At 43.3% G+C, this 18960-nt stretch overlaps 1 protein-coding gene across 3 annotated transcripts in view; it reads left to right on the top strand.

Annotated features, from left to right (window-relative positions):
- LOC100711078 (MAM domain-containing glycosylphosphatidylinositol anchor protein 2) overlaps window positions 1–18483 on the top strand; it is a 193109-nt gene extending 174626 nt beyond the window's left edge. For all 3 annotated transcript variants that reach the window (XM_025900808.1, XM_025900807.1, XM_003458435.5), the window contains 4 exons: window positions 10863–11015; window positions 11104–11234; window positions 14585–14684; window positions 15292–18483. In XM_025900808.1, the coding sequence (XP_025756593.1) occupies window positions 10863–11015; window positions 11104–11234; window positions 14585–14684; window positions 15292–15380 (473 nt within the window). In that variant the 3' untranslated portion in view covers window positions 15381–18483. The remainder of the gene's footprint in view (window positions 1–10862; window positions 11016–11103; window positions 11235–14584; window positions 14685–15291) is intronic.
- The last annotated feature ends 477 nt before the right edge of the window (window positions 18484–18960 follow it).

The following is an 18960-nucleotide window of genomic DNA, read 5'->3' as shown; positions in this document are numbered from 1 at the left end:
GGACAAGGTGCACCAGGTTGTGATCAGATCTGCCTAGGGGAGGGAGAGGTGATGAACTGTATGCCTCTTCAGCATTGGCATACAGTGAGTCCAGTGTTTTATTGTCTCTGGTTGGGCAGGTCACATACTGGGTGAAGGTGGGCAGTGTGGAGTCCAGTGAGGCATGATTGTAGTCCCCTGATATTATGAGAAGGGCTCTCGGAGATTGTGTTTGCAGTCTGCTGACCACAGAGTGGAGAGAGTCACAGGCTGCATCCGCGTTGGCCGAGGGGGGGACATACGCTGTTATCACGATAACATGTGAGAATTCCCGGGGCAGGTAGTGTGGACGCATGCTAACGGCTAACAGCTCAATGTCTCTGCTGCAGAGTTGTTCTTTTACAGTGATGTGCCCAGGGTTACACCATCTGTCATTCACAAACACTGTCAGTCCCCCTCCTTTCCTCTTACCGCTCTCTCTCGTCCTGTCCGCTCGCAGCATCTGGAATCCCGGTAGTGTCACGCTCGTGTCCGGAGTTAGCGGTGTTAGCCACGACTCCGTTAGCATCATGATATGATGATATGATTATGACTTTCCAGTAGTTTACGAAGACGTCAATTGCCCGGCTTTCACTACTGTCAGTGAAATCCCCAAAGCAACTGAGTCTGTGTCAAAACAAAGTGTGGACCCAGATAAGTCCGATCTAAACCCTGCAGTAGAGGAGTTTCATTCTGCACCCGTGGAGCTGGATGAGAGTGATGTTTCACTTCAAGACTCTAGTGGAAATGACCCTCCAATGAAAGAAACAGGTGTTATTGTTAGTGAGGAATATTCATCTGTTCACGATTCATGTGCTGATATAGATCCAGCTACAGAAAGTGATGTTGAACCTCTGAAAGAAGCTACTGACGTAACTCAGGAGCAGTACCAAACTGAAAAAACAGGGCTGTCGGATGGAAAAGAGGAGAGTGATGGAGATGGATTAGAGGCAGAAGTTGCTGAAGATGAAAAACCTCCAGAAACAAGAGAAATCAGGCGGTCAACTAGGAACAGGAATGAACCTAGCAGACTAACCAACAACACCTTGGGAAATCCCTTAACATTAGTGATGCATTCTCTTTTAAACAGTCTTGATCAGGTTTTTTCACATGCCCTTGACTCAAACGTCTTGATGCATTCTCAATCATCCAGGAAAGTAAATCTCCAAAAGTTGAATCTGTTCATCTGGACGTAGCGTTTTGTGGGAGAAACGTTTCGTCACTCATCCAAATGACTTCTTCAGTCTCAACTGACTGCAGGTTTCCCCAAACCTTATAAACAGTACATTTGCATGATGACTGAAACCAGCCCACTGAAGGAACAATGGGCTGGGAGGTCAGTTCCTTAATCATAATTATGAAACACGCTGCGCCAAAAACTGGTCCACCCCAAGGATCGGGTCCCCCGACACAAACAGAGTAACATAGTGTACGCTGTTAAGTGCCAGGAGGATTGCCAGGATTTATACATCGGGGAAACCAAACAACCTCTGGATAAGAGGATGGCACAACACAGAAGAGCAACCTCGTCAGGCCAGGACTCTGCAGTCTATTTACACCTACAGGCCAGTGGACACTCTTTCAATGATGAGGATGTACACATCCTGGACAGGGAGGAACGCTGGTTTGAGTGCGGAGTCAAGGAGGCCATTTACGTGAAGAGGGAAAGACCATCTCTGAATCGAGGAGGGGGCCTAAGGGTACATCTTTCGCCATCTTACAATGCTGTGATTGCAGCCATTCCCCAACTCTCTGTGAATGGGACTCATGGTCATTGATCAGTGTTCTTTGATCAGTGGGTTTTGGTCAGTGATTGTTGATCAATGGTCATGGGAATTTGCATAATTATGATTAAGGAACTGACCTCACAGCCCATTGTTCCTTCAGTGGGCTGGTTTCAGTCATTATGCAAATGTACTGTTAATAAGGTTTGGGGAAACCTGCAGTCAGCTGAGACTGAAGAAGTCACTTGGATGAGTGACGAAACGTTTCTCCCACAAAACGCTACGTCCAGATGAACAGATTCAACTTTTGGAGACCTTGACTCAAACCCTTCCCCATGTGTTGGTAGAGTAAAAACCTTTTAAAGTGACTGCTGTCATGCAGGGATGCATGCCCATTTAGGGGGGGAAGGGATGTAACCCAACTAAAATTTGTCTCATGAAAATGAACTGCTGTTCCCCAAGAATGTCAGTAGGTGGCACTATGAGATTGTTTAGTGCTTGTGAACTTGAGTTGATATAGAGAAGGAGAACAATGCTAAGGCTACATATGCTGGTTGGAGCTACTCACCGAGAGTTTTTCTTTAATCCTTGTTTAAAAAAGGTTACGTGTGAAGACACGAAATTGGATTTTATTCTTCCGCTTGTTGGGAAATGCAGACACTTTTTGTTGATGACTGTTTTGTGGTTTCTGTTCATTTCCGGTTGTTTTTTTTTTGTCGGAGTCTAAAATTGTGAGAGCAAGGCCAGTAAATCCACCTGCTACGAACCAGGATTCAGGATCCCCAGCTGTGATGCAGGAAGGTTTCCAGCCTACTTAGAAGTGACAACTGCATTGCTTCTTGACAGATAAGCATATGACATCTCAAAACAATACACTACCCGGATAGTACCACTAACATTAACACTACACACACACTTCACACACCTGAACTGAAAAGACTGAGAAGAACTCTGAACTCTGGACTATGAAACTGAATACACGGACTGACAAATATGGACTATTGCAACTGTTGTGAACTGTTGAATGACTGTTTATGGTTTTGTTTAAATAAATGTTATCTGTTCTTTTAGCTGTGTGTCATTCGCTCCTTAGTCGATTCCTAGAGAACATAACCCCAAGATCCTAATTTTCTCTACATTCTGTAGTCGTAAAGTATCGTCTGTTACATTTGCTTTTATCAAAATGAGTTTAAGACTGAAAGTCTTTGTGTGTAAATTTTAAGCACAATAAAACTGGACTGATGAGACGCCATACTAAACTTCCACCTGCTTAACTGCAGATCCACACAGCCCAACTGTCACCTGGTTAAATATGCTGACGACACAGTTCTCCTGTCACTGCTGTCAGGCCCCTCACAACACCACGGGCCCGCTCTGCAGGAGTTTGTAGAGTGGTGTGACAGCTCCAAACTTGAATTGAACATGAGCAAAACCAAAGAGATGGTGGTGACCTTCTCCAGTAGGCAGAGGGATCTGGCTGCTTCAGTCACCACCACCATCCACGGGAAACCAGTGGAGGTAGTTGAAGAGTACAAATACCTGGGAACCATCTTTGACAACCTCCTGAAATTCTCTGCCAACACAGAGGACATTCTCAGGAGGTGCCTCCTTAGGAAACGCAACTCCTTTGGAGTCAGCACACCCATCATGATGACTTTTTACTATGCCTTCCTGGAAAGCATCATGACCTTCTCCATCAGCTGCTGGTTCCACTCCCTCAGCCTTCAGAACAGGAACAGACTGCAGCACACTGCATCAGTGTGCTCTAAAATCATTGGCCTGCCTGTCAGAACTCTGGCACAGATTTTCAGCCAACAGGCACTTAGACAGGCAGCCAAAATAATCAATGACCCCTCTCACATTCTTCACCCCGCATTTCAATGGCTCCCCTCTGGGCGATGCCTACGCTGCATTTCCTGCAGGACTGAGAGGAGCAGAGCCACCTTTGTCCCCAAAGCCACTCTACTTTTTAACTCCAGCAGATAAGAACATTTCCCACACCCATAAACATAAACTACACTCTTCTTATACTGCCAACACTTTACTCACTTTTACTCACTTACAGTTATTTATTCACCTTTCAGTCACTTTAATTTTAAAACGGTCTATGTAAGTATATTCTGTGTATTTATTGCCCTGTCCTTATCTTCAAAGTCATGCTGCTCTGTTGTATCTTAATTGCCCCTTGGACATAAATAAAGTCTTTCTGATTCTGATTTTGACTCTGCTTTCTATACAGGGATCAGCTGAAATGAAACATGCCTATTCAGTGTGATTTAATCAGACAGAATAACTCCCAACTAGGGTGAACAAACACCTAAGATATGGTCATTTCATCAGTGGAACACCTGATTAAATGCCACATTTTCCAGTGTGGTTTGGCATTTCTTTGTGCCACACAGGCAGACACAGGTTATCAGGAAAAAGCAGCACATCAGTGTCAGACTGACTTTCACAGCCTGATTACAGAGAGACACGTCTGACTGAATTATCTGTATACTGTCACAGTGACACTGGGTTTGTAAGTAGGTGGAGTAAGCTCGCCTGTCAAACTGTCCAGTTATTATAAGATAACTTTAGCATCTTTCCCTGGATAAATTATTTTGAAAATAGTGATGACAGTTCATAGTTGAGTTTGTTTGTTAATTTGCATCTTATTTCATAACACTCACTAAAACCTGCCAGCTGTCAAAGAGATATTTCTAGAAGCTCCAGTGTTTTTGACCAGCAGCTGAAATCAACGTTAAAACACAGCGTGTTGATGTTTCAGTGTCAGTCAGAGACAAACAAAAATGAAGATGGTGACTTTGGTCTATCAGAGCGGGAGAAAATGCAGCCAGCAGTAATAACAGAGTATTTCAATTCTTCATATTTTTATATGAAAGTTTCACTGTGAAAGCATTCTCCTCGGTTTTTTCTCAATATTACAAAAGTGTGTCGATGGTGAGAATTTCTCTCACATTTATCCCTAAAAATCTGTGCGCTCTGTAAAATCTGTGTGGTATTTATTCCTTTACTTTTTGGCAATAAGCTTTAGAATGAAAAACACAGCATCTGCCCTCAGTTTGACACCATGTACAACACAGGAGATTATCTTCATCCATGAATCTTCTCTTCCTCTTTTTTCCCTGATTCACAGCTCCATATTCAACATGCTTTGCCCAGGATATCCACTCTCTCTCCTCTGCACACGTCAGCCTGAGCTGTCCCTCTGATATATTCGTTTCTGATCACTCCCAGTGAAAGGATGTTCAACTCTGCCACCTGTCTTTTTGTCAGTGCCACTGTCCCCAAACCATACATCATCATAACCTTGACACTACTGTCTTGTAAACTTTCTTTTTCACTCTTGTCCTTTTGTCACAAATGATCAGAGATGTGCAGGATCCTTCACCAAAGGAGAAAACTGGACATGTCAGAAATTTCACTTAGGGCTGACCTCATGTGTTTGGGTCTGGCTTAGCCCTCACTCAGATTAGGTCTCCCTTTTTTAATATTGACTTTTGCATGCTGAGTTCAGGTACAGGAGTCAGTGAAGACCTCTCTTCACCCTTAAAAAGTGTGTGAATGTGTGTGTGAATGGGTGGATGACTGGATGTGTAAAGCGCTTTGGGGTCCTTTGGGACTAGTAAAGCGCTATACAAATACAGGCCATTTACCATTTACCATTTAAAAGACTTTTTTGTGTAGACACTTGATTAAATATGGTGGCCTTGCAGAAAAAGTAACCTGAGGCACACGTTTTATTTTTGTTTGTTTTTCTTGCATTGAACTAAAACTGTCATGGCTTCCAAATCTCACTACCATCACAAGTTCTCCCTGGTAACACATTTACAGCCTCATCGACCTATAAGAAATTTTGCCCGTCAGAGTTGGTTTTGTTGTCACACCACAAAACTGGGAGAACACTTTAGTCAGATTGTATTACCAGTTGGGAGAGCTGGAGGTGTATATAAGCCTTGCTGTCAAACTCACCTGTGAATCTCAATAAGTGTGTTGGAGATCTCCAAAGCTGAACACTTGAGATGTCCCGTAGCAATTTGTTGGCAGAGAAAAAGCGACACAGCAGAAATGTGGACTGTAAGTCACAACCTGTCATCACCAGAGCGGCTTCAGGAGAGAAGAGGCTAACTAATGCAATGTGATTGGCTGTCAACACCTGGGCATCAGACTCTGCCCTGAGGTAGAAGAACAGCATCACTGAGAGAAAAATGCACTTGCAGAAAATTCAAAGATTCAAAGAGCTGCAAAAGCAGGGAAACCCCCAAACCCAGAGCTCCCCAGAAGTGATCCAGTCCCGTCTGCTGTTTAAACTTACATTCAGAAACACATGATTTCTCCCACATAATGCTCTGTACCCTTCCTCCTGCTCTACGCCTACACTACCAGTCAAACCAGGACACACCTTCTCATTTAATGGTTTTTCTTTATTTTTACTACTTTCTACATTGTAGATGCAAACTGAAGACATGAAATATATGAGGCAGGATATATGGAATTATGTAGCAAAGAAACAAATCATGGAAATCTGTGCTTTGCACTGGTCTATGCAGAAAAGGTGAACGATGGTCTCTGCATGCATGGTTCCCACTGTGAAGCATGGAGGAGGAGGTGTGATGATGTGGGGGGGCTTTGCTGGTGACACTGTTGGAGATGTATTCAAAACTGAAGGCACACTGAACCAGCATGGCTACCACATCATCCTGCAGGAACATGCCATCCCATCCGGTTTGTGTTTAGTTGGACAATCATTTATTGTGCAATAGCACAATGACCCGACACACACCTCCAGGCTGTGTGAGGGCTATTTGACCAAGAAAGAGAGTGATGGAGTGCTGATGGCCTCCACAGTCACCTGACCTTAACCCAATGGAGATGGTTTGGGATGAGATGGATCGCAGAGTGAAGGCAAAAGGGCCAACAAGTGCTCAGTATCTCTGGGAACTCCTTTAGGACTGTTGGAAACCATTTCAGAAGACGAGCTCATGGAGAGAATGCCTAGAGTGTACAAAGCAATAATCAAAGCAAAGGGTGGATAGAGTAACAGTTTAAAGTGTAGTGGACAGTGCAGTTGTAGTGTGTTAAGTGTTAGAGTGTGGAGTTGAAATGCATTTAAATTGACATTGAAATTTGAATCATAACTAAGCGATCTGTACATGTTTGCCTATTTGAAACAAGGACCCAATAAAGAGCCCAGTAAGGTTTTTATGTTCAGCATTGTTAAATGATGATGGTGTTATAACAGTGAAAGCGTCTGACAAAATCACGATTCATATATGTGAATGACAGTGGCTGTGCTGTTATTTCAGCTGCCATAGGCTGGTTTTAAAAGACGAGCATCCTGGTCGTTTTGCACACTGGATCAGCTGTATGCAAAACAGGATCAGGCTGACCAAAAGTGAGAGCGCCATCAGAAGAAAAATACATCATGATGCGTTCATTGAGAAAACATGGTCATTAGAAATACAGAATTTTTTAAATTAAAACCAAGACTCCAATCAGCCAAAGAAGCTGCCTCACGGTGCTCTCAGAGGACAAGGAGTGTCTCACAGCAAGTTCTCACAAGTGAAAATAATGTTTGTCATTCAGGATGAGAATATTAAAAAGTTTAAATACAAAGTTACGATCAAGATAAACAAAGTATCCCTGCAGACAAGGATTCATACTGCAGCAGACCGAATGAGACTGACTTTCCTCCAACCCTTTTATTTATGTAGACAAACAGTTTAGAGATTACGCAAAGTATGAAGCTGATATTGTCATTTGTAATGAAATTTATATTTAAATTCATACTGTGTCGGATCCCACTGTGCACACCTTTATCAACAGTGAGTAGTGTTGTCCTCATTTCTAAAATCTGTTGTAAATGCATATATTAACATGCATTAGGTACTCTCATCCTGCTTGTTAAGATACAAAAGGTTTAAGTAAAATGTTCCTGGCAGGAGTTGGCAGCTTAAAGTGGATTAACAGTACAACGTGGAAAAATAAAAATAGCTGTGCGTGCTCAGAGTTTAATCCCTGAGTAAACAAAGGTTAAAAGAAGTGAGAGCACACAGCTGACATGTGACAGCGGCTCTTTGGGGGTTTTTTTTTATCTCCTTTTCATTTTCTTCTAGAAAATCTCTTCCTTTCTGTGGCTTGTTTCCTTTGCAGGATCTCAGTCTGCAGCAGAATCTCATTAAAGCAAGCCCTTGGGGTAAACTGTGTAAACACAGCCACATCTCTCCACACTCGTGTACAGTTTAATTTGTTCCGATTGTTTCCATGCTGGATGAGCCCGGGGTGGATTTGCTTGCACTGCTGTTCCTGCAGCAGGACTGTGACATCACTTTTTACAGTTGCTGCCTCAAGGACGCATCTGTGCAGATCAATGGGAAGGAAAGTGAGGCAAGGGCAAGGTTATACATTCAGTTCTCTGGACAGCTGCAGAGGTCAAAGGAAATTTCCTGGAGAGTTTGCCCTGCGGTGCTCATTTTCTTCTTTTTTGCTGTTCCTTCATCTCTCTAACTATTCCTTCATATCTCTAACTGTTCCTTCATCTCTCTAACTGTTCCTTCACCTCTCTAACTATTCCTTCATGTCTCTAACTGTTCCTTCATCTCTCTCTAACTGTTCCTTCATCTCTCTAGCTGTTCCTTCATCTCTCTAACTGTTCCTTCATCTCTCTAACTATTCCTTCATATCTCGAACTGTTCCTTCATCTCTCTCTAACTGTTCCTTCATCTCTCTAAGTGTTCCTTTATCTCTCTCTAGCTGTTCCTTCATCTCTCTAAGTGTTCCTTTATCTCTCTCTAGCTGTCTCTTCATCTCTCTAACTGTTCCTTCATCTCTCTCTAACTATTCCTTCATCTCTCTCTAACTGTTCCTTCATCTCTCTGTTCCTTTATCTCTCTAACTGTTCCTTCATCTCTCCGTTCCTTTATCTCTCTAACTGTTCCTTCATCTCTCTAACTGTTCCTTCATCTCTTTAACTGTTCCTTTACCTCTCTCTAACTGTTCCTTCATCTTTCTAACTGTTCCTTTATCTCTCTAACTGTTCCTTCATCTCTCTAACTGTTCCTTTATCTCTCTAACTGTTCCTTCATCTCTCTAACTGTTCCTTTATCTCTCTAACTGTTCCTTCATCTCTCTAACTGTTCCTTTATCTCTAACTGTTCCTTCATCTCTTTAACTGTTCCTTCATCTCTTTAACTGTTCCTTTATCTCTCTAACTGTTCCGTTATCTCTCTAACTGCTCCTTCATCTCTTTAGCTGTTCCTTTATCCTCCGTGTTGGTCAGGTGATTCTTCCAAAACAGGGATTAGTGTCTCAGTGTACAGTATTTCTCCTGTATCCCAACAACTGTCTATAAAATCACTTACAAAGCAATTTCAGTAACATTAAACAGGTAAAAGTAAAATAACAATAAATGCCTGAAATGTGAAAGAAAAGTAATACAGGAAAATTGAAATATTTGTGTGTGTACATTTCTTAAGAAGTCCAAGTTTCACAGTGAAAACAAAAACAAAAGGACTTAAAGAATAAATTTAAAAACAACATATCTGAAATCTTTTTACTCTCACATTTAACAAATGCATATGTATAACTACAAGCATATGCACATTTATGCACAGGTCACTATTGCAATGCCATGAATTAACATTTTTTCATATTTATAACATATAACATATATTTATAGCATATATTTTATATATAAGCAGAGTTTCAGTTAACATTGTTTGTAATTGTGTTGGCTATCTAATAGTGTAATTTTCTAAACTTATATTTTAACTCGTTTAATGTTATGTTGACCATGTGAAAGGTTACTTTTAAAGGTTTTTGAATGTATTTATTTTCATTTTCCTGGATATTTGTCACATTCGTATGACTCTTCAGCCAATCACATGCTTGTTGCTTGGGGAATTTTTTTGCATTTGATGTCGGCTGATTCACAAAGTGTTTGCTCTGCTGTTGCTCTAACTAACATGTTGTATGACCACCTTGATAAAAAAGTCAGGTGTCATGTTACTAGGGATGGGTATCGAAAACCGGTTCTTGTTGAGAACCGGTTCCCACTGTTTCAATTCCTTGGAATCGTTTGCCATTTTTGCAAATGATTCCCTTATCGATTCCAGTCACCCCGAATGACGTCACCACGTTGCGGAGCGTCGGAGGGTACCTGGCAGGAAACACGGCGCCTAAGCGGCTCAAACGCTTAAAAGTTTGTTTATACTTTACGAGAACGAATGACAACAGGGCAACTTGCAATACTTGCAAAGTAGATATTTCATTAAGGGAGGAAACACTACGAATATGCAAAAGCATTCGCTCACAAAACCGCTCCGGACTCGTGAATCTCAACCCAGCAGCAGCAGCGGTAACGTTTGCACGTCATCTCCCGTTAATGCGGCAGGTAAATAATCAACTAACAGTGCATATTATGTTAGCGCGATCTGCCTTATTACAAAACCTGCCATTACTGTGCATTTAGGTGACCATGATGAGACAGACAGACAGAGTCTGGCTGGCGCTCGCTGGCAGTTGTCGCTGCAGTCTACCGGTAGCGTCTCTTTTCAGGCCCGAATGTCACCGAGCAGTGACTAGTTTGTGGTCAAAACCTTGCAGCCATTTGCCACAGCAGATGGTAAGTGAATGTGTTTAATTGTAGGCAGGGACATTACTGGATATTCTTGTGTAATTGCTACAGAATAATTTATGTTATACTTTGTTATTGCTACAGAAGAATATTTATTTTATTATTTTACGTTTATAATTTTCCCCGGGGACCCTGTGACACCCCATTGAAGAGCCGTAGGCTGTGGATCTCTTAAGATCTCACTGTTGGGTTTGTAAGGCCATGTTACTCCTAAATTTCTATCTTGTTGAAAGAGAAGATATAAAACAGTTCTAAGCTAATCGACCTTAGTGTTCTCCTTTTTAAAAACAAGAATCGATAAGAGAATCGATAAAGAATCGAATCGTTAAACAGAATCGAAAATGGAATCGGAATCGTTAAAATCTTATCAATACCCATCCCTACATGTTACTGGCTGGCAGCGTTAGAGTTTTAATCATTGGTTAGTTTGTAAACCCTTTACCTGACCTCTGACCCCGACTCGTGTTTTTGTGGTCTGTCAGGTTTCTACATGTACATAGAGACATCAAGGCCAAGGCTGGAGGGTGACACAGCCAGACTGTTGTCCCCGACATTCAACTCCAAAAGCTCCCCTGTCAGCAACAACCCCACCTACTGCTTTGCGTTTTATTATCACATGTATGGGAAACATATAGGTGAGAGTGAAGCAGAAATCCATGTGTCACAGCTACACCACGTGATGAATAAAAATAACGTTGAACAGCGCTGCTTCATGTCTTGTAGGAGCTCTGAACATTTTCCTGCGTCAGAAAGGTCAAGCGGTCACAGATACCCTGGTCTGGAGTCTTACCGGTAACCAAGGAGACCGCTGGTGTCAAGCCAAGGTCAACATCCACCCAACCACAGCCTTTCAGGTACAGCCCACACCAATCCCCACAGACTCTTTACTGCACACCACCCAACATAACAACTAGCAGCTGTAGAGCAGAGTGACCTTCTGTAGAGACCACACCACAGTAGCAGCACTGCTCCAGAAAGCATGCTCTATAGCAGCGGTCCCCAACCTTTTTTGCGCCACGGACCGGTTTGTGCCCGACAATATTTTCACGGACCGGCCTTTAAGGTGTCGCGGATAAATACAACAAAATAAAACTAGTAGCGGTACCGAAAAAAAAAAAGATTTATTCATAACACACGTGAAAAGACCCAGGAAAACCGAGTTAACAAAAAAAAGATAAGAAAATAACGCTAAAAACCGATAAAAACCCTGAAAACCATACATTTCACACCCGAGTCTCACTCTCGCGGCCCGGTATCAAATGACTCACGGACCGGCCCGGGGGTTGGGGACCGCTGCTCTATAGCGTTTAAGAAGAAGAACACTGATCAGTTACATCAGTCAACACCTATACTTGAGTCAAGTATGTATGTGACTGGAGACAAATAAAGTTCCTAACATGATTCATCACAGCAACGGGTAAAAAAGAGGAGAGCAACTTGGGGGTTAGTATCTTGCCCAAAGTTCCCAGATGAATGTGTGTGAATGTCAGTTAGAAGAAAGTGACTGGGTGATTGTGGCATGTTGTATAGAGCGCTTTGAGTACTCCGGGAGAGTAGAAAAGCGCTATATAAGAATCAGTCCATTTACCAAGATGCTAGCAGGCAGGGCATACTTGGATCGACATAACCAAGTGGCCAACGTATTATACAGGAACATCTGTGCCGAGTATGGCCTGGAAGTCCTGAGGCAACATGGGAAGCTTTTATAGAGCTGTCTGTTTGTCGGCCAGCTAGATGTTTTATTATAGTGTTGGGACTATGAACCACATAAGGAATATAAAGAAGCAATTTAATACAATTACATATTGTGTTAAGGCAAAATAAACCTCTGTGAATAGATCCAAAATAGATGTAATGAGCTGGGAAATAACCAGATCCAGGGTTGATCCAGTCTGAATTCTTGATCCCCATCCACTTTGGATCTGTACCACCATGGAAGTGCCCGGATGTGGTTTGCCTATCCATTGTGGAGCCTGTTATACTTGTTAGCAGGCAGAGTCACTGCTATCACTGAGACAGATGTAGGTGATCTTGAGCAGAAAGTATGGGGAAGTTCTGTACTTTCAAAATGTTTAATGGCTGAATCTGTGAAAACACCTCATGTTCAGAGCACAGTCAGACTGTCTGCAGCTGCTTTTATGAAATTGCTTTAAATACATGAAAATCATCAGGAGACGATTTCACTCTGAGCTGGCACAACTGCTTTCTCTGTCCTTATATATTGACGAGTGTGTCACGGGTTGCCGGGGCAAGCCGTGTGTGAATTGTTAAAGGACCCAAGGTGCAGACTGCTTCGGAAGTCGAGCTTTATTAACATGAAGGTGAAACAAACAGGAACGTGGTGGACAAAACCAAAACCTAAGAGTAACCTAAACTGGGAAAAGCTAAGCAAAAACAAACCTGAAACCTTGAAACCTTGAGACATGAAACAGAGATGCAGGGAGAACAACGCGGGGAGAATGCACAGGAAGACGGAGGAAGATGCACAGAATGACGGATGGAGAGACGCAGACGAACCAGCAACGAGGACGAGGGAACACACACTATAAATGCACACACCAGGAATCAAGGGATGGGAAACAGGGGTCCAGGAAGGAGGGCTCGAAGCACAAGGTCAGAAAAACAAAACAGGAGCACTAGAAGATCCCAAAACAAAATACGAGTCCAAAAACAAAAATAAACACCGGAGCCCAAGAAAACTGAGTACAACACCAGTTCAGAGAGCCGACCAGGAGGCCAGCAGCACAGATGTCCAAAACAGAACATTTCAGGGGGCCGGCCCGGAGGCCGACAGCACAGGAGTCCGAGCAGTTCCGGGGGCAGCGGCGGCGACGCAGGTGAAGGAGATCCGGAGGCCAACCGTGCGGAAGGCAGCGGTGGCGACTCAGGCGAAGGAGATCCGGAGGCCAACCACGCGGAAGGCAGCGGCGGCGACTCAGGCGAAGGAGATCTGGAGGCCGACTGAGCGGAAGGCTGCGGCAGCGGCGACAGCGACGGCGCAGGCGAAGGAGACGACAGAGCTGGTCCGGAGACCGGCCCCGCGGAAGGCAGCGGCGGCAACGAGAGAGCCGGTCCGGAGGCCGCCCACTAAGGTGATGACGCCCAGCCAGTGGCCTGGAAAGCGGCCGGCGATGTTGAGGAGCTGGACGTACAAATGATGATGGCAAAGCAACCACAGTACCAGGTGAAGGCGAAGCTGACGCTGCAGGCGTGGACGAAGGCAAAGCTGATGCTGCGGCTGCTGCAGGCGAGGACGCTGTGGCTACTGCAGGCGAGAACGATGAGGCTGCTGCAGGCGAGGACGATGAGGCTGCTGGACCAGGCGAGGGCGAAGACACGGAGGCTGGACCAGACGAGGATGAAGACTCTATAGGCGACGGCGTGGAAGCCAGAGACGGTGGCGCTGCAGGCAACGGTGTGGAAGCCGGAGATGAAGACTCTATAGGCGACGGCGTGGAAGCCAGAGACGGTGGCGCTGCAGGCAACGGTGTGGAAGCCGGAGATGAAGACTCTATAGGCGACGGCGTGGAAGCCAGAGACTGTGACGCTGCAGGCGACGCAGGCTGGACGGATCCCTCAGACCCTCCAGCGGAGACAGGAGACGAAGGCCGGAGCGGTCCCTCGGACCCTCCAGTGGAGACACGAGACGAAGGCCGCAGCGGTCCCTCAGACCCTACAGCGGAGGCACGAGACGAACATGAACTAGTACCGGTACCAAAAAAAAAGATTTATTCATAACACACGTGAAAAGACCCAGGAAAACCGGGTTAACGAAAAAACGATAACAAAATAACGCTAAAAACCAATAAAAACCCTGAAAACCATACATTTCACACCCGAGTCTCACTCTCGCGGCCCATGACATTCTGAGCTTTGATGCCAACTTAATTAACGAGGAAGTGAAAGTATCAGTCAGCTGGTTCATATGCAGCAGGAAGGAAAGAGTCTGAGAGGAAACCTGTCAGCAAGCAGGTTAAATTGACATTAAATTGAGTCTGGAAGCCTGCTAACTAACTCTGAGAGAAAACCTGGAGATTTCCTCATCTGAGGGTTAAGAAACTCAACCTGCGTCCTGGAATGGCAGCCACAGGCTATATAACAGATACCGTGTATATCCACTGTACTATATACAACTAGTCTTCTAGAAACCACAGTTACTTCCTCTCAAACATCCTATGAGCTTCCTGTCACTGTGTCTCTGTAGATGGTGATCGAGGGGGTGCGAGGCTCTGGTATTGAGGGAGATATTGCCATCGATGATGTCACCATTGAGGAGGGAGAATGTAAAGACCCCCCTCCCAACAGTGAGTATGCCCACAGCACCTTGATGAAAAACTTTTATTTGATTCATGGCTCCTTCAAACACACACTCAGTCTCAGTTCTTTTCTAACCAAGTTTTATTCTTACTGAGGTGGAAGACCTCCAGGACTTGTTCTTGAATACTTTTTGTTTCTGAATTCTGTAAACATGAAAGATGTTCAGAGCTTTCGAACAATAGCCTCCTTTTTAAACTTAAGTTTAAGCTAAAAATGGCCAAAAGTGTCGACACAGACATCTACAGCATGTATCGTCCAAATGAAGCTGCAACTTGGTGAAATCACTGTGAAAGGATTGCTGTTGTTTTGTAATCGATCATTTATGCTCTAAGTCTGTGTTTGCAGTAGCGCAGTGCACCATGTGGACGTGTGATAAGATGAAGTCCTGATAAACAGAGGAATGTAAAAGTCCACATTTTGATACATCATTAAATATTTTTGTCAGAGTTCTGCTTTCACATGCACACCTGCAGCTGCCGCTGTGCTTCACACTGCTTAAATGCAGCTTAAACTTGATTTGAATGTTTTATTTAAACATGGCAGTCTTTACCCTGTGAGTCATTCATACTCGCTCTCTTTCTTTTTTCCACACAGATCTAAGGTCACTCGCCCCACCCTCATCGCCACATATATGGCAGCACTGCATCACTCTGATTCTGGCTCTGATTGGCCAGCAGAGGTGACCCCCCCTCTCTGTCGGACATTGCGACCTTTGACTCTTTGCCCACCTATTCCTGCTCCATCATTCCCGACATTTAACCCCACTCCATCCCTCTGCTACCAAAGATACAGTCAGAGACGAGATAGCTAAAGCAGGAGGTCATACGATGGTTTGGTGACATGAGAGTTGAGTTTAAAGGTGCCAGATTTATTTTATTGGGCTCCTCTTCTCTCTCGAGTCACAGTGATCGGTTTCAGACAGAGCAGCTTCAGTCCAAGACGTGTTTGCAGTAGCTGAGCTTAGAGACTGGAAGCAGAGGGAAACTGCTGCGCGACAAGCTCTGACAATGAAGAACCTAAACCACAGCAGTATTGTCTGATGAGTCACCATATTTCTCTAAGTGTTCCAGGAAAAGCATTTATTTTGTAAATAAGACAGCTTTATTTAGAATTAAATTGGCTGCTGGACTTTGTTTGGTTTGACATCGATGAGATAAACAGTTGATTTTTCTCTGGTGTTTCTTCCATGTCTTCCGTGCACACGCAGTAGGGAGGTGACAGTTACCTGTTTGCCATTTTAACCCCCAAAGACATTCCTCAGGTGTAGCTTTTTTTTAAGTTACAGCTTTATTTCAAAGCAGCATTTTCTTTAAATATGTGTTTTTTTTGATGAAGTAGTACCTGTGGCTGCTGATGAGAAAAAGGACTTAGCTTTAACATCTTTTATCAGATCATTTCAAAGCAGAACCAGAAATTTCAGTCTGAATTTTCTTCTTCTCTCCTTCATCAATCTTTATTTTTGGCACTTGTGTAAACTGTGCCATGGGGACCTGTGCTGGTATCATTAATGGGTATCATTCTGCATGAATGAAGGAACATGTCATGTTTATAGGCAGATCACACTTTGAATTATGTTCCCATCCTGCCAGAAGGCCCTGGTTATTAGTGCAAATCCAACATTACAAACACAAGTAGTTTTCCAGCATAAATTTCAGACACGTGAAGCCAGAAGGTCTGAGAGGCACTGCTGGGAAATGTTGGCATTTAGCAGCAAGCATGTGTGCAGAAGAAGAAAGAGGAACCAAAAAGAAAGAAAACAAACTATTTGTGTGGCGTCGTCACAGCAAATCCACGTCAATCAGCCAATCCTGATATTTGATTTGGCACTTCCTGACCCTTCCCTGTCTTTCCTCCTGGTCTTGAGTCAGGGATCTTTCACATGTCTGATGTTAACCATCACATTATGGAGTAACCAACAAATGATGCACGCTCTTAAAGTCTTTAGGTAGTCCAGGATCAGAATCACTCGTTGGTTAGACACCCTAATGTGGATTAGGGTGAAGAATCCATGGATGCCTGTTTTTAAAGAGTTTGCTGTCTTAAAGATACTTCATCAAATTCCCGTGTAAAAGTTTCCAAAATTATAAAGCTGTCAGCAGTAAAGCCGTCGATATGAGTTTATGTTTTGTGTTAAAAAGATGTCAAAGTTCAATTAGGCCCGGCCTGCAAACATCAGTTTGTACCATAAGATGGTGCAGTGGACCATCTGGGCGAGTCGTTACGAGCACATTATTGATGGTGGCAATCTGAGAAAAGGACAAACATCTGGAATAAATGGTGGGGTAGCTAAAGAGAAATAAGAAACAAAGCACACATCTGGACACACTGCAGGACACCCACTGAACTGCTGCCCACAGTTATTCATTCATTACAAAATGAGCCTTTAAAGTAGAAATAACTGATCTACAGTCAACCACTCCATGTGTGACAGAACAGTTACGTTTTTCAGTCTTTACTGCCAACATCACGGGCTGTTGTTCTGCTTTTACACGAGCCCTGAGAGCTAAACACAGGTAACCTACAGCTTAGTACTGCCCCTGAAGGCCTCCTGCCCTGAAGGTTTCATGTGGACATGCAGAGTTTCCCATCACAGTCAGGTTGTCCCATCAGCAGATGCAGCTTATGTCTCTGGTTCCAGTCTTAAATCCAGTTTTCTACAGCGAAGCTCTTTAAACTTTCAGACAGAGTCAGTGTTAGAAGAGAGGACATGCACAGCTTGAATGTCAGCCTTCCTCCCTGTCCCACCTTTCCCTCTCATTATCCACGTCCCCATAAATCCATTCTCCCCCTTAGCACATCAGCAGTACTGTACTGTGAGATGGACCGACAGTCATCTCTCGCTTATCTTTTTATGCTTTTGGAGGGCGGGTGGACCAAGCAAATGGCATTTACAAAATAAAAAACATACTTTCAGAGCCTACTTTGACATCTGTCTGTCTGTGGCGGACCAAGAAGGAGAGGTCAGCATCTGCCATCAAGTGCCTTCAGATTCACAGAGGGAATGCTCGCTGGGCCACGGACCGCCAGCCTTCGTCACAGAAACGAAGAGTTAAACATATTTCTGTCTTAATGACTGGAGTGAACATAAAACGTCCTCCGGTTTGATTATGCAGAGAAACACTTTATTTCTTTTTCTTTTAGTGGAGATGTTGGATTTTGTGAAAACCTAAGCCATGCTGAATGGCATTTTAAAAAGGCACCAATAAAGAAGCCATGGACAAGGAAACTGACTGTGGATACAGGACATCTGATTTATTTAACCACGTAAATAAAAGACCAACATGCAACCATCATCTGACGATATGATGATACCTGCGTTGGACAGTTCTCATCCCTGTTTCAATGAGATTCAAGCGTTGGCGTTTCAGAACCATTTTAGTATTCCAAAATAAGAGTTTCTGGTAGGAGCCGAAGACTTTAATGCTACCTGAGACCAACAGTTACCTTAAACTACAAAATTAGCTAAAGATTTTCAACAAATAAAACAAGAACAGTATGTCAAATCAAATCCTCTGTTGTTCCTACCATAGTTTAAAAATGGTGTTGGGGAGGGGAGGCTGTTTTTATTTTGTTGCTTTTAACATGTGTGGGGGTTTTAACTGAATTTTTCTTTGGGTTTTGAGATTTCTATTAAATCTATAAAAAGTATTAAAGAAGATTTTAAACTACAAAGCATTTTTGTATCCTAAAGAAACTGACATCATGGTTGAAGAGGTCATGCTCGTATTTCGAAGCATCTATTAGAAAAGCACAAAAGATTCATAATTATTAAACAGAGTCAACACACGTGCACACCTATGATTCCTGATTCATCGTCTCTGCTCATATATGTGTATGTATGGAAGCCCATTTCTGCCAAGAAAAATGGCTCCACAGTTAGCATGATAAACACTGAAATAACCTATCATTTACCATTTGTTTATTTTGGTCTTTATTTTGACTTATTTTGATTTTGTTACCATCCCCTCGTTCTGCTACAGAAAAGAAAAATACTGGATTACAAATGAGCATGATTAAAAATAAATAAATGGATGGATAAAAAAAGACAGCTGGGATAGGCTGCAGCGCCCCGCGGGGAGGGTAAATCATGGACTCCCTCTCTGCATGGGTGTTATCTCTCTATTGTAGGCGGCAGTTTGGGTTTAATGTATCATAGGTCATAATTCGCCTTACTAGAGCCTGACTGAATTTCTGTAGGTCTGTAGGTACAACTTTTATTTTTTTTTTCCTTTCTTACGTATTTGTAAAATCTGGCTTCATTTC

The sequence above is a fragment of the Oreochromis niloticus genome, linkage group LG19 (genome assembly GCF_001858045.2).
Source record: "Oreochromis niloticus isolate F11D_XX linkage group LG19, O_niloticus_UMD_NMBU, whole genome shotgun sequence".
In the NCBI taxonomy this organism is placed as follows: Eukaryota; Metazoa; Chordata; class Actinopteri; order Cichliformes; family Cichlidae; genus Oreochromis; species Oreochromis niloticus.
This window is presented reverse-complemented; position numbering and strand designations above follow the sequence as displayed.